Genomic DNA, 19268 nt, shown 5'->3' with positions numbered 1-19268 from the left:
AATAGAGGTATAATGGTTAGGTGCCGAAGGCGACACTGAAGAGGTGGGCTTAGAGCCTCCCATTTTTTGATCAGGGAGTTTCTAAGCCTTTGGGCATCCAGCTCAGACAGAACTGTGGGATCTCTAGTTTTATATCCCCTTCGAAACTCACTTTACTTCAGTCATTGAGACTGGGGGCTACACACCAGTTGCCTTCCAGAATCGTACAATCATGGGCGTTGAATCTAGTCACTAGGCATTACCCTTAAGGAATGACTATGACTCCCCTTTCCTCCTGGGAGCTATGAACACTGCTTCCACAGAATCCCATGCCCCAGCTGTCGAAGGCAGTGGATAGCCTGATGTAAAGACTGAACCAAGGACCTTCCACCACAACATTTCACATCATCTCCCACATAAGGAAACTCAAACGCGTGAAACCATTCTTCCCGAGGGAACTACTTCGTAACATGGTACAGTCAATGGTACTAAGCCATGCAGATTACTGTAATGGAATCTATGCGGGATGCAAGGATCAAATCATAAAGAAACTTCAGACCGCCCAAAACACAGCAGCCAGGCTTGTATTTGGAAAAACACGTTTTGACAGCGCCAAACCACTCTGAGAAAAATTGCATTGGCTACCAATCAAAGAATGTATCACTTTCAAAATCTGCACGACTGTTCATAAAATTATTTACAGTGAGGCACCGGGATACATGACAGACCTTATCGACCTGCCAACCAGAAACACCACAAAATCTGTACGATCATACTTAAACCTCCACTACCCAAGAAGCAAAGGACTCAAATACAAATCCACCTATGCATCCAGCTTTTCCTACCTAAGCGCACAACAATGGAACGCATTGCCAAAAGCAGTAAAAACTACGCTCGACCACCTAAATTTTCGGAAAGCACTAAAGACAGACCTGTTCAGAAGAGTATACCCCACTGACCCAACATAAAAATACCTGGACACTTGCGACACAATGCACCCAAAGACCGTAACGGACATTACCTGACTTTTCTTCCCCCTTTCCCTCCTTAAGTTCCCCCCAATTGTACCTACCATACATGTACCTCATTCTACCACAAAATCACTTTGTATTCATTCATACCATGTATTTGTTCAGACCGGAATCGGCTAACGCCGTTAACGGTTATATGTAAGCCACATTGAGCCTGCAAAAAGGTGGGAAAATGTGGGATACAAATGTAACAAATGTAATGAGCACATGGATCAGAATTCCAATCTTACTTTTACCCACACACTTGCTATCTTATCCCTCTGGGTTCTACAGACAGAGAATAAATCAAGCACAAAAAAATAATGGCATGCACAATAGCTTGAAATTTGTATCATAGTTTCAAAAAGCTGGGAATATTGCATGATATCATCAGTGACCACAAACATAGTAGAAGCAACAGGAACAGCCTTACCTCGTGTTTCCAGAACTTCTCCAGCACTGCAAAAGTAGTGAAGACCCGCGGGGTACAGAAATACCTGCATCCTGGGCCGATGCTGTCGGAGGAACTTCCAAGCTGCTCTACATTCTCCTGGAGCAAGCCCAAGACTGAGACATCAATAAGATACACAGGCACACTGTGACTGGCCATTAATCCAAGAAATTTCTTCACAGCACGCTGAATGAGAAGCAAACCCCGCCCCCCAAAACAAAAAAATCTAGTATTAGATCATAACAGCCTTCTGCTCATTTACTTCCTAGGATCTGTATTTTATTTTACAGTTAATGTAAAATCTCAAGATGTCCGGCTATCTATATACAGGCAAAAAGAAATACATATTTAAAACAAACTCTGATACTTTATAAAATAGGAGCAAAGCGTATACACTCCACAGCAGGCAGACTTAACTCAGTTATCAATCCTACAACATGCCTGAAACAAGAACATTAGAAATATGGCTCCTGACTTAAGGTTCAACAGTCCTGGTTTTTGTTACGCTCCTCCTATAGACTTATATAGCCTTAAGACAAACCTAGAACTGCAAGTTCCAAGTTGCAATGAAAGGTAAAACCAAGCCTAGTTTAGCCTGAGCAGAAGAGACAGAACCAACTGTGCAGGCCAATGCTCAGCGCTGCCTGCCTTTACTATCATACACGATGCTCTCTTTTCTGAGCACGATGGGCTGACTCTTTAACTATGAAATCACTGTTACGCTCCTCCTATAGTCTTATATAGCCTTAAGACAAACCTAGAACTGCAAGTTCCAAGTTGCAATGAAAGGTAAAACCAAGCCTAGTTTAGCCTGAGCAGAAGAGACAGAACCAACTGTGCAGGCCAATGCTCAGCGCTGCCTGCCTTTACTATCATACACGATGCTCTCTTTTCTGAGCACGATGGGCTGACTCTTTAACTATGAAATCACTGGCTTTTTCAGCTGAACTTTTTCTATCTGCTATTAAAGGGAAATAAAATGTTTGTGACCAAGGAATGTAAAAATAAAAAAGTTACAATGAAAAAAAATTAACTTTTTTTTTTTGGGGGGGGGGGGGGGGGGGGAGGGGTAACAATTGGCAGTTAAAAGAAAGGAATTGTTTTGGCTCCCTCATTCCATTCCAATTTACATTTCTTTGCTGAGGCATTATCAACGTTTATCATTCTCAAAAGGCTTTTTCTTATAAGCAGTCTTATTGAATCTGGATGCTGCTCTAGTGGTCTTCAAGCTTTACATGGGATTTTGCATAGGGTTCTGATAAAATGTGAATAAGGAGCACAGACATTACTGAGCTATAAGAACATGTAGGGTGAAACAATATAGCGAGGAATGAGACTAAATGAGCCATAGGAACACCAACTGATAAGTGTAACACTAAATCTAGCAATAGCAAAGTCTGGCCCCTGAATATAGCAAAGATACTTACCTGTAGCAGGTATTCTCTGAGGACAGCAGGTACAGCTAATACAGGTGGTAATTATTCCAAATATGTTTGGTAACCCAACAATAAACTAAAGGTTGGTGGATCTGAAGCCTGGTGGCTATTTGGTAATTTATTAGGCAAATCAGTTTATGGTTGCTGGACTTTATTTGAACTGCTAAGACCCCTGAGGAAGGCTTTGTGCCTAAACACAGCCCGTATAGGGTCTTTGTGTCAGCATATTTTGGCAAATAAACTCTTAGATGCTCTTACTCCTTGTTTGCCTTAGTCATATGGAACTCTCCTCACTTTCACCCTTGTTGATTCTGCGTGACCTTTTGTGGAAATTGTGAGGACCCCCCTTTTTTTTCTTGCTGTGTTTGCTGGAAACCACAGGATTTCTGTTACAGTGCTGCCAAACATTAGTGTTCACATGGCCAACAGGAAGATGCTGGACTGAGGAGCTAGAACTGATTGCTAGCCAAGTTTTAAAGTACCTGCACATATTATCAGAATACTGCAAATACTATTCTGTTTAATATGTTGCTTCCTCCACTGTGTTGTGCTGTCCTTGCTTCCTTCACTTTGGTGTTATGCTGTATTTTGCTATATATTATTTAGATTTTTTTGGCATATAATTCCCTAGAGTGATGTTCAGTGTGCATATTATCAGTAAGAGAAATAATTGGGGTGGCAGCTGTTAGCTCTGCACCAGAGAGACTTTAAAGAGGTCCTTCCTTGCTGTGTTCAAAAATGCCTCTACTCTACCTTTACTTTTGATGTAGGAGTTGCCCCTCCCCCACCATAAGGATCTTAACTTACCTCATCCCATCCCACCCCACCCCACCACCTTAGTTCAACCCATCTGAGCCTCCCCAAACAGTTGAGTCATTGACTACCTATGATGGATTGGAGGATGAAAGTGGAGTTCAGCATGAAAGTGAAGGTTAGCATGAGGAGGAAGAAAATGGGGACACCGTTGTGCAAAATTTTCAGGGGGAAAAGAGGATTTGGAAGGGATATTTTAAGGGAATTCTAAAATGGGACATTTTATATTTAGGTACCTATCAGGTGCCTAAATATAGGTGCTGTGTTATAGAATTGCCTTTTATGTGTGTACTAGTAAAAAAGGCCCGTTTCTGTTAGAAATGAAACGGGCGCTAGCAAGGTTTTCCTTGGAGTGTATGTTTCAGAAAGAGCGTGTGTGAGAGATGGAGCATGTGTGTCAGAGAGAGAATGTGAGAGAGAGAGAGACAGACAGAGTGTATGTGTTTGTGCGAGAGAGAGTGTGTGAGAGACAGTGTTTGTGTTTCTGTTAGACACTGTGTGAGAGAGAGGGACAAAGACAGTGAGTGTGTGAGTGAGAGTGTATGTGGCAGACAGAGAATGAGTGACTGCGTGTGTGGTGTGAGGAACCCCCTCACCCCCTCCCTCTCCCCTGCCCCCTTGCAGCCAGGCATGTGCAGCGACCCTCCTCTCCCCGTGTTCCCCCTGCAGCCACCCATGTCCAGCATCCCCCTGCAGCCACCCATGCCCATCAACCCTCCTTTCCCCCTGCTGCGTCCTTCCTGTCTCCCCTGCTCCCCCTGCAGCCACCCATGTGGTCTCAGGCCCCTCTTCAGCATCCCTCCTGTCCCCCTGCAGGCACGCATGTGCAGCGTCCCTCCTCTCTCCCCTGTCCCCCCTGCAGCCAGCCATGTCCAGCGACCCTCCTCTCCTATGCAGCCACCCATATCTGAGGACACTCCTCTCCTTTTTCCCTGTTCCTCCCCTGTGGCCAGCCATGTCCATCAACCCACCTGTCCCCCCTGATGACCACCAACCCTTCTGTCCTCCTGCCCGCCCTGCAGTGTCTGTCCTGTATCCCCTGTCCCCCTTGCAGGCACCCATGTGGTGTGTGGAGCCCCATCCCTATCTCCCTGTTCCCTGCCCCCCTGCAGCAACCCTCCCCTCCCCTCCCCCTGCTTCCTTCCAGCCACCCATGTCCAGCGAGACCCCCCCTTCCCCCCCCAGCCGGCGCAGCACCCAAAGAAAGCCCCTTGTCCCCCCCTTCGCGCATCACCCGACCCCCCCACGTGGCACATCACCAAGCCCCTCCCCCCCATCAACCCCCTCGCCACCCGCAACCGCTAATACAAACTGTGTCCGGCGGCTGCTGCTTCTGCTATTCAGCAGCAGCAGCCCGTACATAAAGAAAACAAACAAAAAAAAATCCTCCTAAAACGCACCTCCGTTGAGAAGCATCTCACATTGGCTGAAGTCTCAGCATGCGCTCCTCCTCTCCCCTCTGACGTCTCGGCGTTTCTCCGGGGTCTTCCGGCAGGGGCACTGACATTGGGGGCGGGGGGGAGGAGGAGCGACTGCAGAGACGTCAGCCAATGTGAGATGGTTCTCCATGGAGGTGCGTTTTAGGAGGTTGTTTCTTTGTTTGTTTGTTTGTTTTCTTTATGTACGGGCTGCTGCTGCTGAATAGAAGCAGCAGTAGCTGCCGGACAGAGTTTGTATTACCGATCGCGGGTGGCGAGGCGGTCGATGTGGGGGGGAGGGGCTTGGTGAAGCGGCGGGGGAGGGGTTGGGTGATGCGGCGAGGAGGGAAGGGGGGTAGGGGCTTTCTGATGCCCCGTTGCACGGGTTGTTGTGGCGATGCGGCGGGGGGAGGCACTTAGAGGTGCACCGTCGAGGCTGTTTGTGTGTGTGTGTTTGTGTGTGTGTGTGTTTGTGTTTGTGTGTGTGCGTTTGTTTGTGTCTGTATGTGTGTTTGTGTGTTTGTGTTTGTTTGTGTGTGTGCGTTTGTGTATTTGTGTTTGTGTGTGTGTTTATGTGTTTATGTGTGTGTGCGTTTGTGTGTGTGTGTGTGTTTATGTGTGTGTATGTGTGTGTTTGAGTGTGTGTGTGTTCGCGTGTGTGTTTATGTGTGTGTTTGTGTGTGTTTATGTGTGTGTGTGTTTATGTGTGTGTGTGTGTTTGTGTGTGTGTTTGCGTTTGTGTTTATGTGTGTGTGTGTTTGCTTGTGTGTGTGTTTGCGTTTGTGTGTGCGTTTGTGTGTGTGTGTTTGCGTTTGTGTGTGTGTTTGCGTTTGTGTGTATGTGTTTGTGTGTTTTTGTGTGTGTGTGTGTGTGTGTGTTTGTGTGTATGTTTTTGTGTGTGTGTGTGTTTCTGTGTGTGTGTTTGTGTGTGTGCGTTTGTGTGTGCGTTTGTGTGTGTGTGTTTGCGTGTGTGTTTATGTGTGTGTGTGTGTTTCTGTTTCTGTGTGTGTGTTTGTGTGTGTGTGTGTTGCTGTGTTTGCGTTTGTGTGTGTGTTTATGTGTGTGTTTGCGTTTGTGTGTGTGTTTGCGTGTGTGTTTGCGTTTGTGTGTGTGTTTATGTGTGTATATGTGTTTGTGTGTGTGTTTGCTTGTGTGTATGTGTTTGTGTGCGTTTGTGTGTGTGTTTGCGTTTGTGTGTTTGTTTGCGTTTGTGTGTTTCTGAGTGTGTGTTTGCGTTTGTGTGTGTGTTTGTGTGTGTGTGTTTGCGTGTGTGTTTGCGTTTGTGTTTATGTGTGTGTGTTTATGTGTGTGTGTTTGTGTGTGTGTTTATGTGTGTGTTTGCATTTGTGTGTGTGTTTGTGTGTTTGTGTGTGTGTGTTTGTGTGTGTTTGCGTTTGTGTGTGCGCTTTTGTGTTTCTGTGTGTGTGTTTCTGTGTGCGCTTTTGTGTGTGTGCATTTGTGTGTGCGTTTGCATTTGTGTGTGTGTTTATGTGTGTGTGTGTTTGTGTGCGTTTGTGTGTGTGTTTGCGTTTGTGTGTTTGTGTGTGTGTTTATGTGTGTGTGTGTGTGTGTGTGTGTGTTTGCGTGTGTGTTTGCATTTGTTTGTGTGTGTGTTTGTGTGTGTGTGTTTGTGTGTGTGTTTGCTTGTGTGTATGTGTTTGTGTGCGTTTGTGTGTGTGTTTGCGTTTGTGTGTGTGTTTGCGTTTGTGTGTTTCTGAGTGTGTGTTTGCGTTTGTGTGTGTGTTTGTGTGTGTGTGTTTGCGTGTGTGTTTGCGTTTGTGTTTATGTGTGTGTGCTTATGTGTTTGCGTGTGTGTGTTTATGTGTGTATGTTTGTGTGTGTGTTTATGTGTGTGTTTGCGTTTGTGTGTGTGTTTGTGTGTATGTGTTTTTGTGTGTGTGCGCTTTTGTGTGTGTGCATTTGTGTGTGCGTTTGCATTTGTGTGTGTGTTTATGTGTGTGTGTGTTTGTGTGCGTTTGTGTGTGTGTTTGCGTTTGTGTGTTTGTGTGTGTGTTTATGTGTGTGTGTGTGTGTGTGTGTGTTTGCGTGTGTGTTTGCATTTGTTTGTGTTTGTGTGTGTGTGTTTGTGTGTGTGTTTGTGTGTGTGTGTTTGTGTGTGTGTTTGCTTGTGTGTATGTGTTTGTGTGCGTTTGTGTGTGTGTTTGCGTTTGTGTGTGTGTTTGCGTTTGTGTGTTTCTGAGTGTGTGTTTGCGTTTGTGTGTGTGTTTGTGTGTGTGTGTTTGCGTGTGTGTTTGCGTTTGTGTTTATGTGTGTGTGCTTATGTGTTTGCGTGTGTGTGTTTATGTGTGTGTGTTTGTGTGTGTGTTTGTGTGTATGTGTTTTTGTGTGTGTGTGTTTGTGTGTGTTTGCATTTGTGTGTGCGCTTTTGTGTTTCTGTGTGTGTGTTTCTGTGTGCGCTTTTGTGTGTGTGCATTTGTGTGTGCGTTTGCATTTGTGTGTGTGTTTATGTGTGTGTGTGTTTGTGTGCGTTTGTGTGTGTGTTTGCGTTTGTGTGTTTGTGTGTGTGTTTATGTGTGTGTGTGTGTGTGTGTGTTTGCGTGTGTGTTTGCATTTGTTTGTGTGTGTGTGTTTGTGTGTGTGTTTGTGTGTGTGTGTTTGTGTGTGTGTTTGCTTGTGTGTATGTGTTTGTGTGCGTTTGTGTGTGTGTTTGCGTTTGTGTGTTTGTGTGTGTGTTTATGTGTGTGTGTGCGTTTACATGTGTGTTTGCGTTTGTGTGTGTGTTTGTGTGTGTGTTTGCATTTGTGTGTATGTGTTTGTGTGCGTTTGTGTGTGTGTTTGCGTTTGTGTGTTTGTGTGTGTGTTTATGTGTGTGTGTGTGTGTTTGCGTGTGTGTTTGCATTTGTTTGTGTGTGTGTTTATGTGTGTGTGTTTGTGTGTGTGTGGGGGGGGGGGGGGGGTTGCGGGTGGCTTTTGTGGTCGTGTGGTTGGGGAGTTTGCCAGCAGTCTGTAGCGATTCCTAGGCAGGGGGAGGAGTACGGAAACACTCCCCCTGCCTGGGTCGTTGTTTGTTGGAGGGGGTTGCCAGTTGGTAGGGGTGCCTTTATGGATCCCTTTACTCTCTGTGTTCCGCCCTCGAGGGCGGGGCAGAGAGACATGGTGAGTTGGATGGCTTCACCACCATGAACTTACGAACTGTTTAGGGATTTTGCAGATGGCTTCAGCAGGTTGTCTTCAGAATGTTGAGGTATCGTTTTATGTACAGACTAGTAAAAAAAGGCCCGTTTCTGACTGAAATGAAACGGGCGCTAGCAAGGTTTTCCTCGGAGTGTTTATGTTTGGGAGACTGTATGTGAGAGTGACTGTTTGAGAGTCAGAGTTAAAGTGTGAGTGTGTGAGAGAGAGAGTGAGTCTGGGTGTGAGTGTGTTTGTGAGAGAGTGTGTGTGTGAGAATAAGAGTGTGTGCAAGTGTGTATGTGAGACACAGTGTGAGAGAGAGTGTGTGTGTGTGGGCGAGAGAGAGAGTGTGTGTGAGACACAGATTCTCTGTGAGAGTGAGTGTATGAGACCAAGCGAGTGTGTGAGTGACTGTGTGGCACATAGAGAGTGAATGTGATACAGTGTGAGACAGAGTGTGTGAGAGTGAGAGTCAGAAAGAAATTGTATATGAGAGAGAGAGTGTGAGCCGTGGCCTCCCAATCCATGGCCATCTGTCCCCTGCCCCCTCCATTCATCCTTTTCCAGCAATTCCCCTCTCTCCCTGAGCCCTGCCCTCCCAATCCATGGCTATCCATGTTTCTCTGTCACCTGCCCCCTCCATTCATCCCTATCCAGCATTTCCCCTCTCTGCCTGAGGCCTGCCCTGCAATCCATATCCATCCATGCCCATCTGTCCCCTCCATTCATCCCTATCCAGCAATTCCCCTCTCCCTGAGTCCTGCCCTTCCAATCCATGCCCATCCATGCTCCTCTGTCACCTGGCCCCTCCATTTTTCCCTATCCAGCATTTCCCCTCTCTGCCTGAGGCCTGCCCTGCAATCCATATCCATCCATGCCCATCTGTCCCCTCCATTCATCCCTATCCAGCAATTCCCCTCTCCCTGAGTCCTGCCCTTCCAATCCATGGCCATCCATGCTCCTCTGTCACCTGGGCCCTCCATTTTTCCCTATCCAGCAATTGCGCTCTCTCCCTGAGGCCTGCCCTGCAATCCATATCCATCCATGCCCATCTGTCCCCTCCATTCATCCCTATCCAGCAATTCCCCTCTCCCTGAGTCCTGTCCTTCCAATCCATGCCCATCCATGCTCCTCTGTCACCTGGCCCCTCCATTTTTCCCTATCCAGCATTTCCCCTCTCTGCCTGAGGCCTGCCCTGCAATCCATATCCATCCATGCCCATCTGTCCCCTCCATTCATCCCTATCCAGCAATTCCCCTCTCCCTGAGTCCTGCCCTTCCAATCCATGCCCATCCATGCTCCTCTGTCACCTGGCCCCTCCATTTTTCCCTATCCAGCATTTCTCCTCTCTGCCTGAGGCCTGCCCTGCAATCCATATCCATCCATGCCCATCTGTCCCCTCCATTCATCCCTATCCAGCAATTCCCCTCTCCCTGAGTCCTGCCCTTCCAATCCATGGCCATCCATGCTCCTCTGTCACCTGGGCCCTCCATTTTTCCCTATCCAGCAATTGCGCTCTCTCCCTGAGGCCTGCCCTGCAATCCATATCCATCCATGCCCATCTGTCCCCTCCATTCATCCCTATCCAGCAATTCCCCTCTCCCTGAGTCCTGTCCTTCCAATCCATGCCCATCCATGCTCCTCTGTCACCTGGCCCCTCCATTTTTCCCTATCCAGCATTTCCCCTCTCTGCCTGAGGCCTGCCCTGCAATCCATATCCATCCATGCCCATCTGTCCCCTCCATTCATCCCTATCCAGCAATTCCCCTCTCCCTGAGTCCTGCCCTTCCAATCCATGGCCATCCATGCTCCTCTGTCACCTGGCCCCTCCATTTTTCCCTATCCAGCATTTCCCCTCTCTGCCTGAGGCCTGCCCTGCAATCCATATCCATCCATGCCCATCTGTCCCCTCCATTCATCCCTATCCAGCAATTCCCCTCTCCCTGAGTCCTGCCCTCCCAATCCATGGCCATCCATGCTCCTCTGTCCCCTGCCCCCTCCATTCATCCCTTTCCAGCAATTCCCCTCTCTCCCTGAGCCCTGCCCTCCCAATGCATGCACATCCATGCTCTTCTGTTCCCTGCCCCCTCCATTTATCCTTTTCCAGCAAGTCCCCTCTCTCCCTTCCATGACCCCCCCTCGCATCCATGCTCCTCTCTCTCCCATGTTCCAGCCTGGGCCGCCCTCTTCCCCCCCCCCCCCCCCCCCCCCCCTTCGCATCCATGCTATCGTTTCTCCCCTGCCCTTACTACTACTACTACTGGCCACCCTCTTCTCTCCCCCCAACATCCGTTTTTGTTTTTTTTGTTCATTTTAAATTTACCTCCGTGGCGGTTCCGGCAGCGAAGCGTCAGGGAAGGAGGCGGCGCTCCCGACGTCTAGCTTTCCCTTCGCTCTGTTCCGCCTTCTTTTGACGTCATCCTTGACGTCAGAAGAAGGCGGAACACAGCGAAAGGAAGGCTAGAGGTCGGGAGCGCCGCCTCCTTCCCTGACGCTTCGCTGCTGTTTTTTTTTTCCGCCCTCGACGTCATGACGTTTGACGCGAGGGCGGGGCAGCGAGTCTTCGTCAGTGGCTTCACCACCACGAACTTACGAACCGTTCTGAGAGAGAGTCTGAGTGACTTCAGAACGTTGTCCTCAGAACGTTGAGGGAGCGTTTTATTATATTAGATGGGGCGTGGCTGAGGGCGGGTCTATGAGTGAGGGCGACTGGTCCTAGCCTTTGAAGACTACAGGATTTTTGTGCTTCTCTGCCTTGGAGTGAGCTTCTCTGCCTTGGAGTGAGCTTCAGAACGTTCAAGGTGGGATTTATTAATATAGATGTGGGGGGGGGGGGGGGTAGAAGTGGTAGGATCCCTGACCCCTTCTATGCTGTTGTGGGGAGATAAAAAGTTGGGTGGTTGGGTTGCCGAGCCTATTTTGTGATGTGAGGGAAAGAGGGGAGAGGTAGTGTGCACGGCTCTTGATAATTCATGGGGATGTGAATAGGGGCACCATGTGACAAACTTCCCTTGGTGCTAGCTCATTTCAGTGAAAAATATCTTTACTGTCAAATAAACTGGGTTCCTATCTGGTCAATTTTTTGAGATAATAACCATAATGAATATGTATGAAATGTATATATGCAAATGATTGTGATAATGTATCACAGCCCACATTTTGCCCCCCCCCCCCCCTCCCAACATGGAAAAGTCAAACTACGCCTATGACTTTGGCTCATTTCTTGGAAGTGCCTTCATTCTCAGACGTTTTTAGATTTAGTCCTGAATTGTACTGGTAGCCAGTGAAACTTTTGCAGAAGTTGTGTGATGTAGTCATGTCGCTTACAATCTTCTATTAGTCTTGCTGCAGCACTCTGAATCAAGTGGACCTGGTGCACTTTTGTAGTCAGGCCAGTGTAGAGTGAACCCCCGTTCCTTCCTCAACTCTCCTACTCAGCCTACCTTCTCTTTTTGTTTTTCAAAAGTTGGCGATGCAGCGATCCCCATATGTTTCCCTGGCACCGGCATTTCCTCTGTACTGTGGGCTGCCTCTCTGACGTAACTTCCTGTTTCCTCAGAGGAGGGCCACATACAGATGCGTAGGACAGTGTATGGAGATCACTGCTGCCACCAGCTTTTGAAAACAGCAACAAAAAAAAAGAAGGTAGGCTCGGGGAAAGGGGTTGAGGAAGGAAGGAGGGGGGAGATGCCAGATAGTGGCCGGGAGTGGGGGGGGGGGGGGGTGGAGGGAGTTGGCAGAGAGAGTATGGAATGATGTTGGACTTGGGAGGGCGGGAGAATGCAATCTTATCCCTGCCTCAGGCGGCAGGTTGCCTTGGACTGCCCCTTATGGTGTGAACCACTCTGACAAAGCTTGACTTCTCATTATAAGGAGAGAGGCAGTGTAGGTGAATGATAGAAATGGGTACAAACGAGCAGCTGATGAAGGTTGCTTGGATTTGAGGGATCACTAGAACAATTTTTTTCCTGTTGAACTGAAGTGGTCCCTTACAGTATCTTATAGAATTCTTGACTTTGCGTCTGCCTCGCCATTTTGAGCGTTCTCAGTGATTGTTTAGCAATGTGATATGAGTTTGTTGTAAGCACTCGATTTGAATGTTGATGATGGATGGATGAATGATTTGGTAAATTATTTTATTGCAGGGGCATACAACATGCAGCCAGCCTAAACTTCAGGTTTTTGGCAAAAGAAATTTTTTAGATGATTAGCTACCATACATGATTTTAAAGCATTGTAGTGCTATTTGATAGATGTGAAGTTAGTTTCGGAAGAAATTCACAAATTTTGATGAGCATACATCATGTGTAAAGGCTAGAAAGTTTTATGCATCCCAAACATGTATGGATTTCTCATCATGTGGGCCCACTGTCAAAACTTACTGTATTAGTATTGGAAGGGCTTATGTATTTGCTTGTTTTATGTATATATTGCGTTGCCCGGAGTTGGTGTGGATGGGCGACATAGAATATGGCAAATTTTAATCCATAAATGAGTCTCTTATAGATTGGTTCAGTAGTAGAGTCCTCCTTTGTCATTGGATTGAGAATGAAAGGTCTTTGTACATTCTTCATGTCCATCCAAGCAGCTTTATTATTAATCTTATTATTAAATGTGTACTTTGTGCCTAGGGTCAATACCAAGACACCTTGGAGTTTCTTCTGGGCACCAGGGACCAGTGCAAGAACTTCTGGAAAATTTCTGTGGAGTATCACGCTTTCTTCAGGTTATTAGATCAGCCCAAACCAAAGGCAAAGTCTGTGTTCTTCAGCCGAGGATCTTCCTTCAGATACAGGTACTGTGCATGAAGGGCTTGCTTATGTCAGTATTACAGCTTTGTGTTGCTCATGTGACTCTGCCAGAGTCTGGCTTTTCTGAAACTAGTTGTCACAATTTTTTTTGGCTACACACACTGTTCCTGCTTCAGGGCCTGCCATAAGTTCGTGGCTTTTTACTTGTTTGCAGGGGGACTAACAACTACAAAACATGTGTTTGATTAGCAAAATATATTTCATTCTTAAAACCTTCAGAGAATAAATTCTTGTTCCTTATCATCTTCTCCAGACCATTCCCGACGAGTGGGTACTATGCACTTCTACTAGCAGAGGAAGACAGAGAATTATTGAGCAGTGCTCCTGTATAAGGGACTGTGCAACCCTGACCTGCTCAGTATTTCTCAGTCTCCCAGCAGAGGTAGGTGTGCTGTGCAACCCTGCTCTGTGTTTGAGGGTGCGCTGGTTTTGGCCTCTTCTTAGTGTTGGGTTCTGGGGTTCCCTTGTGGGGAGACCTTGGCTGTTTGGGATCTTTCTTTTCTTAAGAAAACAGGAAAAAAAAAGGCTCCAACACATCTTTGTCTTCAGGAGAGGAGCAGCTGCTTTTGGTCTCAGGCTCTGGTCCCTGCATCTGTTGGGGGGTGCACTCTCGAGGATTTGGGTTCCTCCCTCCTGCTGTGCCCTTGGACAGTGTGCCTCGGCCTTTTCACCCTCCTCCCTGGGAGAAGTTTCTTCAGGCGATGCCCTGGAGGGAATAGAGCACCATACAAGTTTCTGTGCGCTGGAGCCACGTTTCCTTTTTGGTTGCAGCTGCAGTCTTAGAGCTGGTTAAAAGAAACAAACAAAAAAAAGATTTTGGCGGTGGGACGCTGTTGGCAGGTTACCGCAAGGATGGCTGTTCCTTCCCTTTATGGCGGCGCAGTTGGAGAAGGCGCACTATTGTGTGGCCTTTTCAGCACGCCGCGTGGTTTCCCTTAGTACCGGCCTTTGCCAGGTTTGTGAGGAGGCGGAGTCTTGGCGTGGTGAGGAGGCAGATTCAGGTCTGCCAGCAGCGACAGGGACGGCAAAGACTCCCTGCCTAGCTGCAGAGGGTAATTCTTAGGATCCGATCGCGTCTCTCCACGGCGCGCTGGATGCGGTTTTGGCGGGAATGTTCGCCATATTTCCCCCTCATGCTCCGGCCCTTGCCTTGACAGAGGAGTCGCCGGTTCTATCTTGGCAAGACGCCTTAGTGGCCCCAGTTTCTCCAGAATTTGCCCTTCTACATCAGGCTTATTGCCTGAAGCAGGAACAGTGCGTATTTTTAGGCGTCAGGAATTGACCTCGCTGTTGGCTGAGGTTTTCCAGATGCTGAAGTTGTCGGAGGATCCCCCTCAGGTGTCCCAAAAAGGGGATCTGCATTTCAAGGAGGTTCGCAGAACTCCCCAGACCTTTCCATATCATGAGGATTTGAAGGAGCTGGTGGAGGCGGAATGGCTAGTTCTGGATTTGCTTTTACGAATTGGTTGAGCCATGGCTCGCTTTTATCAACTCCCCCAAGCGGATATGAAGACCTTTTGGGTCCCTAAAGTGGATGCGCTGGTAACGGCTGTTAACAAAAGACGGCCATCCCTGTTGAGGGTGGGGTGTCCCTTAGGGATCCGCAGGACTTCTGGATGGAAGCTTTATTAAAGTGATCCTTCAGCGTCTCCGCCTTGGCCTTGCAGGTGGCCATTTGTGGGGGTTACGTTGCTCGGGCTTGTTTTTGTTGGGCTGAGCGTCTTCCCGATGTCCCGGCGATTCCTCTTCTCATTCGGCTGCCGATGTCATTCATTTTGAGATGAGCACCGTCTTTCTTGCTGATGCCATGTATGACTTAGTTCGGACTTCTGTGAAGAACCTGGTTCTGGTAGTTGCAGAGCATTGCTTCTTATAGCTCCAGCATTGGGCGGCAGATGTAGCATGCAAGGTACGTCTCAGTCAGCTCCCTTTCCAAGGTAAGCTTCTTTTTGGTGATGAGTTGGAAAAACTGGTTACAAGTTTGGGCGAGTCCAAGGAGGCTCAGCTTCCGGAAGATAGGTCCCGCTTGGCCCCCGAGTCTGCGACCCATGGATGCCTCAGTCTTTTCAGCCTTTTTGGGGTAATCGAAGGGGTGGTCGTGATGGAGGATCCAGGCAGCACTGGCTATCGTGAGTGCTTTCCCTTCTGGATAATCTTTTTTTTAATTTTTATTTTATTTCTCCAGTTTTTCCCTTCCTCTTATTTTTCTCTAGTTTTCAGCTTTTTTTTTTGGTTTCCTTTATTTTTCATGAGTGGCTGCACGATTAGGCCGCAGCCCCGACCTCAATTTGAATGCTTCTCTTTTTTAATGGTTCAAGATTGAAGCATTTAATTTAGCCGAAATTCTTTTCTCGATGTTCCAGAAGGCTCCCAGTGGCTTCAAGTGGTGCTCTAAATGTTGCCACATTATTTCTCTTACGGACCCGCACAATTGGTGCATTGGGTGCCTTGGGCCAGATCATGACCTCTCTGTTTGTAATCTTTGTCTTCACATGCAGGCCAGGACACAGAGTGCGATTGGCACAACAGGAGAAGCTTTTTGGCTCTTAGAAGGCTGGATCATCATCTTTGGCACTGGCAGCATTAACCTTCATGGTACTAGGGGATCAACGTTCTATGCATCAGTCTTCCTCGATACATGGTGCCAGGAATACTGGGGCATCGGACTCTCCGATACCCAAGAAGCACAGCATAGAGAGGAGTGCTTCCCATCCTTGGAAGAGGTGCTGGTGCCTGTCGAGTGACTAGGTCCTCGTCACCGTTTCGGCACCGATGATTTCACAGGCTTCCTTCGCCCCAGCTCCCATGCCTTTGTCAATGCCCGCTCTTGATGAGTGGTTCCAGAGCATGCTCCAAGTGGAGATGGCACAGTTGTTGCAGGGAGCTCCTGCTTTGGCATAAAGGGTTCTTGCACCTCAGCTGAACTGCCCCACGCCCTTTCTGAGGCTCCACCTGTGCTGGTGTCCAGAACCTGGGAGGGTGTTGGCGCCGAAGCCTGAGCAGGCAGTACCCCCTCTGACATTGGGGGAGGAAGCTTCTACAGAGTCTGAGAGAAAGGCTTCACCTTGACACTCCTCGGAGTGTGGACGTCATTCCACTAGATCGAGGCCGGTGTAGACTCAGTCTCGTGATTCTCAAGAGAAAGAGGTGTCAGACTGGAACTGTTCATGGGTTTCAGATCAAGTTTCAGTTTATTAAAGGGTTTTCTACCCCATCCATCAAACAATAAAGGGAAATTAAAACCATACATGATATACACAACAAGACATAGTGATACAAAAAGGGGTTGGGGAAGAACTACAATATCTGAAAGGAGAGATGGAGAGAGGAAAAGACATTAAGAAGGAGTAGTTACAGATGTTTCAAACAAATCCTGGTTAGTGCCCAAATGCTTTCAGAAAAAATAAGTCTTTAAATCAGTTTTGAACTGAAACAAGGAGGGCGAGGCTTTCAGGTCCGCAGATGGAAGATTCCATAATTGGGGAGCTTGCACGGAAAAGAGGGAACAGCACACAGAGGTCAAGAAATGATGTGGCTACTAGAATGGCCTATTGAGAGGACCGCATGTGTGTGTGTGTGTGTGTGTGGGGCGAGGGGTGAGAAAGAGTAGTTTATTGTAATCCACAGGATACAGGGAGGGTTTTAATCCCCCAATGCTCTGTAATTCTCCCCCAAATCCCCTGTTAGTCTTTGCCCACTGCCTATGGCAATAGTTCTGCAGCAGGACGAGTCTCTCAGCGTTTCCCAGAGCCCACTCTAAATTCAAACTATATCAAAACTTCCAGACTGAAGCAGTCTCTTCTCCCAATCCTTCTTTCTCTTTCTTCCCCTTCCCTCCCTTGAAAGGGAAACGGAGTAACTATGCTCTCCCACCCCTTCCTCCAGGGGAAGAGCAAGTTTGTCTCTACACATCAAATAAACAGTTCTCTGATTTTTCCTCGTTTTCCTTTAACACAGTCTCACTATACACAATACAGCTTGTCCAGCTTCAACCCATGCTTCACTCCCTTCCTACTAGCAGACTAGGGAATGTAACGGTCCCACCCTTTCTCTGTCAGCACCAACTCCTGACAATCCTCCCACTTGACCCAGGTTGAAACCTTCATTTATTAATTCCTTGCTGACGTAGGCTCCTTTTCCCTCCCTTCACCAGGCATGAGAACCACGCTGCCATCAGCCCTTTTAACTCTCTACCTTTGACTCTAGCCAAAGCAGAAATGTCCATAGGCTCCTCTTCCACAATCTCTTCTCTCTCTCCACCCCCGCTCTTCACCGGTTGCCAATCCATAGGCTCTTCTACAACCCTCTCCTCCAGCTTTCCCTCATCCTCCTGATTAATCCTCCTCAGGTCCTCCTCCCTCCCCTTAGCATTCTGGGACTGGTAGTGTAGAGAACGCTTCCTGGCTCTACCCTGTGTCTCCCTCAAGGGCTCCTGGGAATTTTAGTCTTTGGATCTTCCTGTTCTCTCTGAGGAAGGTGACAAGCTGCTCTATCTGACCTGTTTGATCCCTGAGGACTGGAATCTTGGGGCTCTGCCCTCCCTTGTGGGTTTAGGACACCCTAAAGGAGACTTTCTCCCTCCTGCCTTAGCTGTTTCCCACTCCATGCTCCCGTACTCCTCACATTATATTGAATTCGATAATGAATGGGTATCCAGTAGGCATCTTTCAGAAGCCGTATAACATGGTCATACTTTTTGTATCCGGTTATGAGCTTGATCGCAGTGTTTTGAATAAGCTATGGCCATTGTATTTCACATTGTGGGAGACCTACATAGAGGGAGTTACAATAATCAAGCTGTGATTATAATAGGAGTGAATGAAAATGTTCATGACAGCAGGGAAAAGGAATGCTCTAATGGATCGGATACATTTGAATTGAAATGAGGATCCACATTACTTCTTGGAGGAGTAGTCATACGGTATTCCATCTGATCCCTCACCTCAAGTAAGATGAAAATCTCCTCCAGAGGCACTCTCTTTTACTGGTTTTGTCAGGGAGATGGCTGCGTCTATCCCACTTAAGTTGAAGACGGAGGAGGAGCCCAGTGCTGAGATGTTATATGTCTTCTCCTAAGGAAGGGGTCCTATACCATTGCACCCTATCCTTAAGGATGTACTGATGAGAAACTGGGAATGTCCCCTTTCAGTGCAGGTAGCATCCAAAAGGTAGATACACAATATCATATCCAGAAGGCTCTTGGATTTGAGAGGGCCCAGTTACCTCACCTCTCTTTGGTAGTTGAATCTGCTCTCAAATGAGCCCCAGGGGCAAGAGGCCAGAACCTTGAACTCATTTGGGAGAAAAATGTTTCGATCAATGGTGATTCCAAGAATTTTCAGTGTATTTGAGACGGGACGGGAAACGTTTGGTATGGTTATGGTAGTGAATTTATTTGTGTTATGTTGTGAGGTGAGTATAAGACATTGTGTTTTTTCTGCGTTAAGTTTTAACTGAAATGCATCCGCCCAGGAGTGCATTATTTGGAAGCTTTGGTTGATCTCATTGGAGATTTCCTTTGGATCATGTTTAAACAGGATGTATATCGTGACATCATCTGCATAAATGTATGGGTTGAGGTTTTGATTGGCCAGTAGCTTGGCTAAAGGTATCATCATTAGGTTGAAGAGGGTTGGCGAGAGGGGGGATCCTTGGGGAACTCCGCATTCAGGTGTCCATGGGGCTGATATAGCCTCGTAAGTTGTTACTTGGTATGATCTTGAGGTCAGGAATCCTCTAAACCAGTTAAGAACGTTACCTCCAATTCCAAAGTATTCTAGGATATGTAGTAATATTCCATGGTTGACCATATCGAAGGCACTGGACATGTTGAATTGTAAAAGAAGTATGTTGTTGCCAGTTGCAATTGCTTGTTTAAATTTATTCATTAAGGTCACTAGTACTGTTTCAGTGCTGTGGTTTGACCGAAATCCTGATTGAGATTCTTGAAGAATTGAGTATTTATTTAGGTAGTTAGTGAACTGTTTCATCACTACGCCCTCCATAAGTTTGGTTATCAGCGGGATAGATGCTACTGGACGGTAGTTGGTTAAGTCATTTGTACTTTTCTTTGCGTCTTTAGGTAGGGGAGTGAGTAAGATATTTCCTTTATCCTTAGGGAAGAGGCCATTTTGTAGCATGTAGTTCAGGTGGCTCGTGAGGTCTGTTTTGAGTTGTTGAGGGGTGGATCTTATAAGGCTACTATGGCAGATGTC

General features: G+C 47.3%; 1 protein-coding gene across 3 annotated transcripts in view; it reads left to right on the top strand.

The window, feature by feature from the left end:
* Window positions 1-19268, top strand: part of FARP2 (FERM, ARH/RhoGEF and pleckstrin domain protein 2) — a 750352-nt gene that overhangs the window by 412081 nt on the left and 319003 nt on the right. For all 3 annotated transcript variants that reach the window (XM_030215608.1, XM_030215609.1, XM_030215606.1), the window contains exon 10: window positions 12874-13037. In XM_030215608.1, the coding sequence (XP_030071468.1) occupies window positions 12874-13037 (164 nt within the window). The remainder of the gene's footprint in view (window positions 1-12873; window positions 13038-19268) is intronic.

The sequence above is a fragment of the Microcaecilia unicolor genome, chromosome 10 (genome assembly GCF_901765095.1).
Source record: "Microcaecilia unicolor chromosome 10, aMicUni1.1, whole genome shotgun sequence".
In the NCBI taxonomy this organism is placed as follows: Eukaryota; Metazoa; Chordata; class Amphibia; order Gymnophiona; family Siphonopidae; genus Microcaecilia; species Microcaecilia unicolor.
This window is presented reverse-complemented; position numbering and strand designations above follow the sequence as displayed.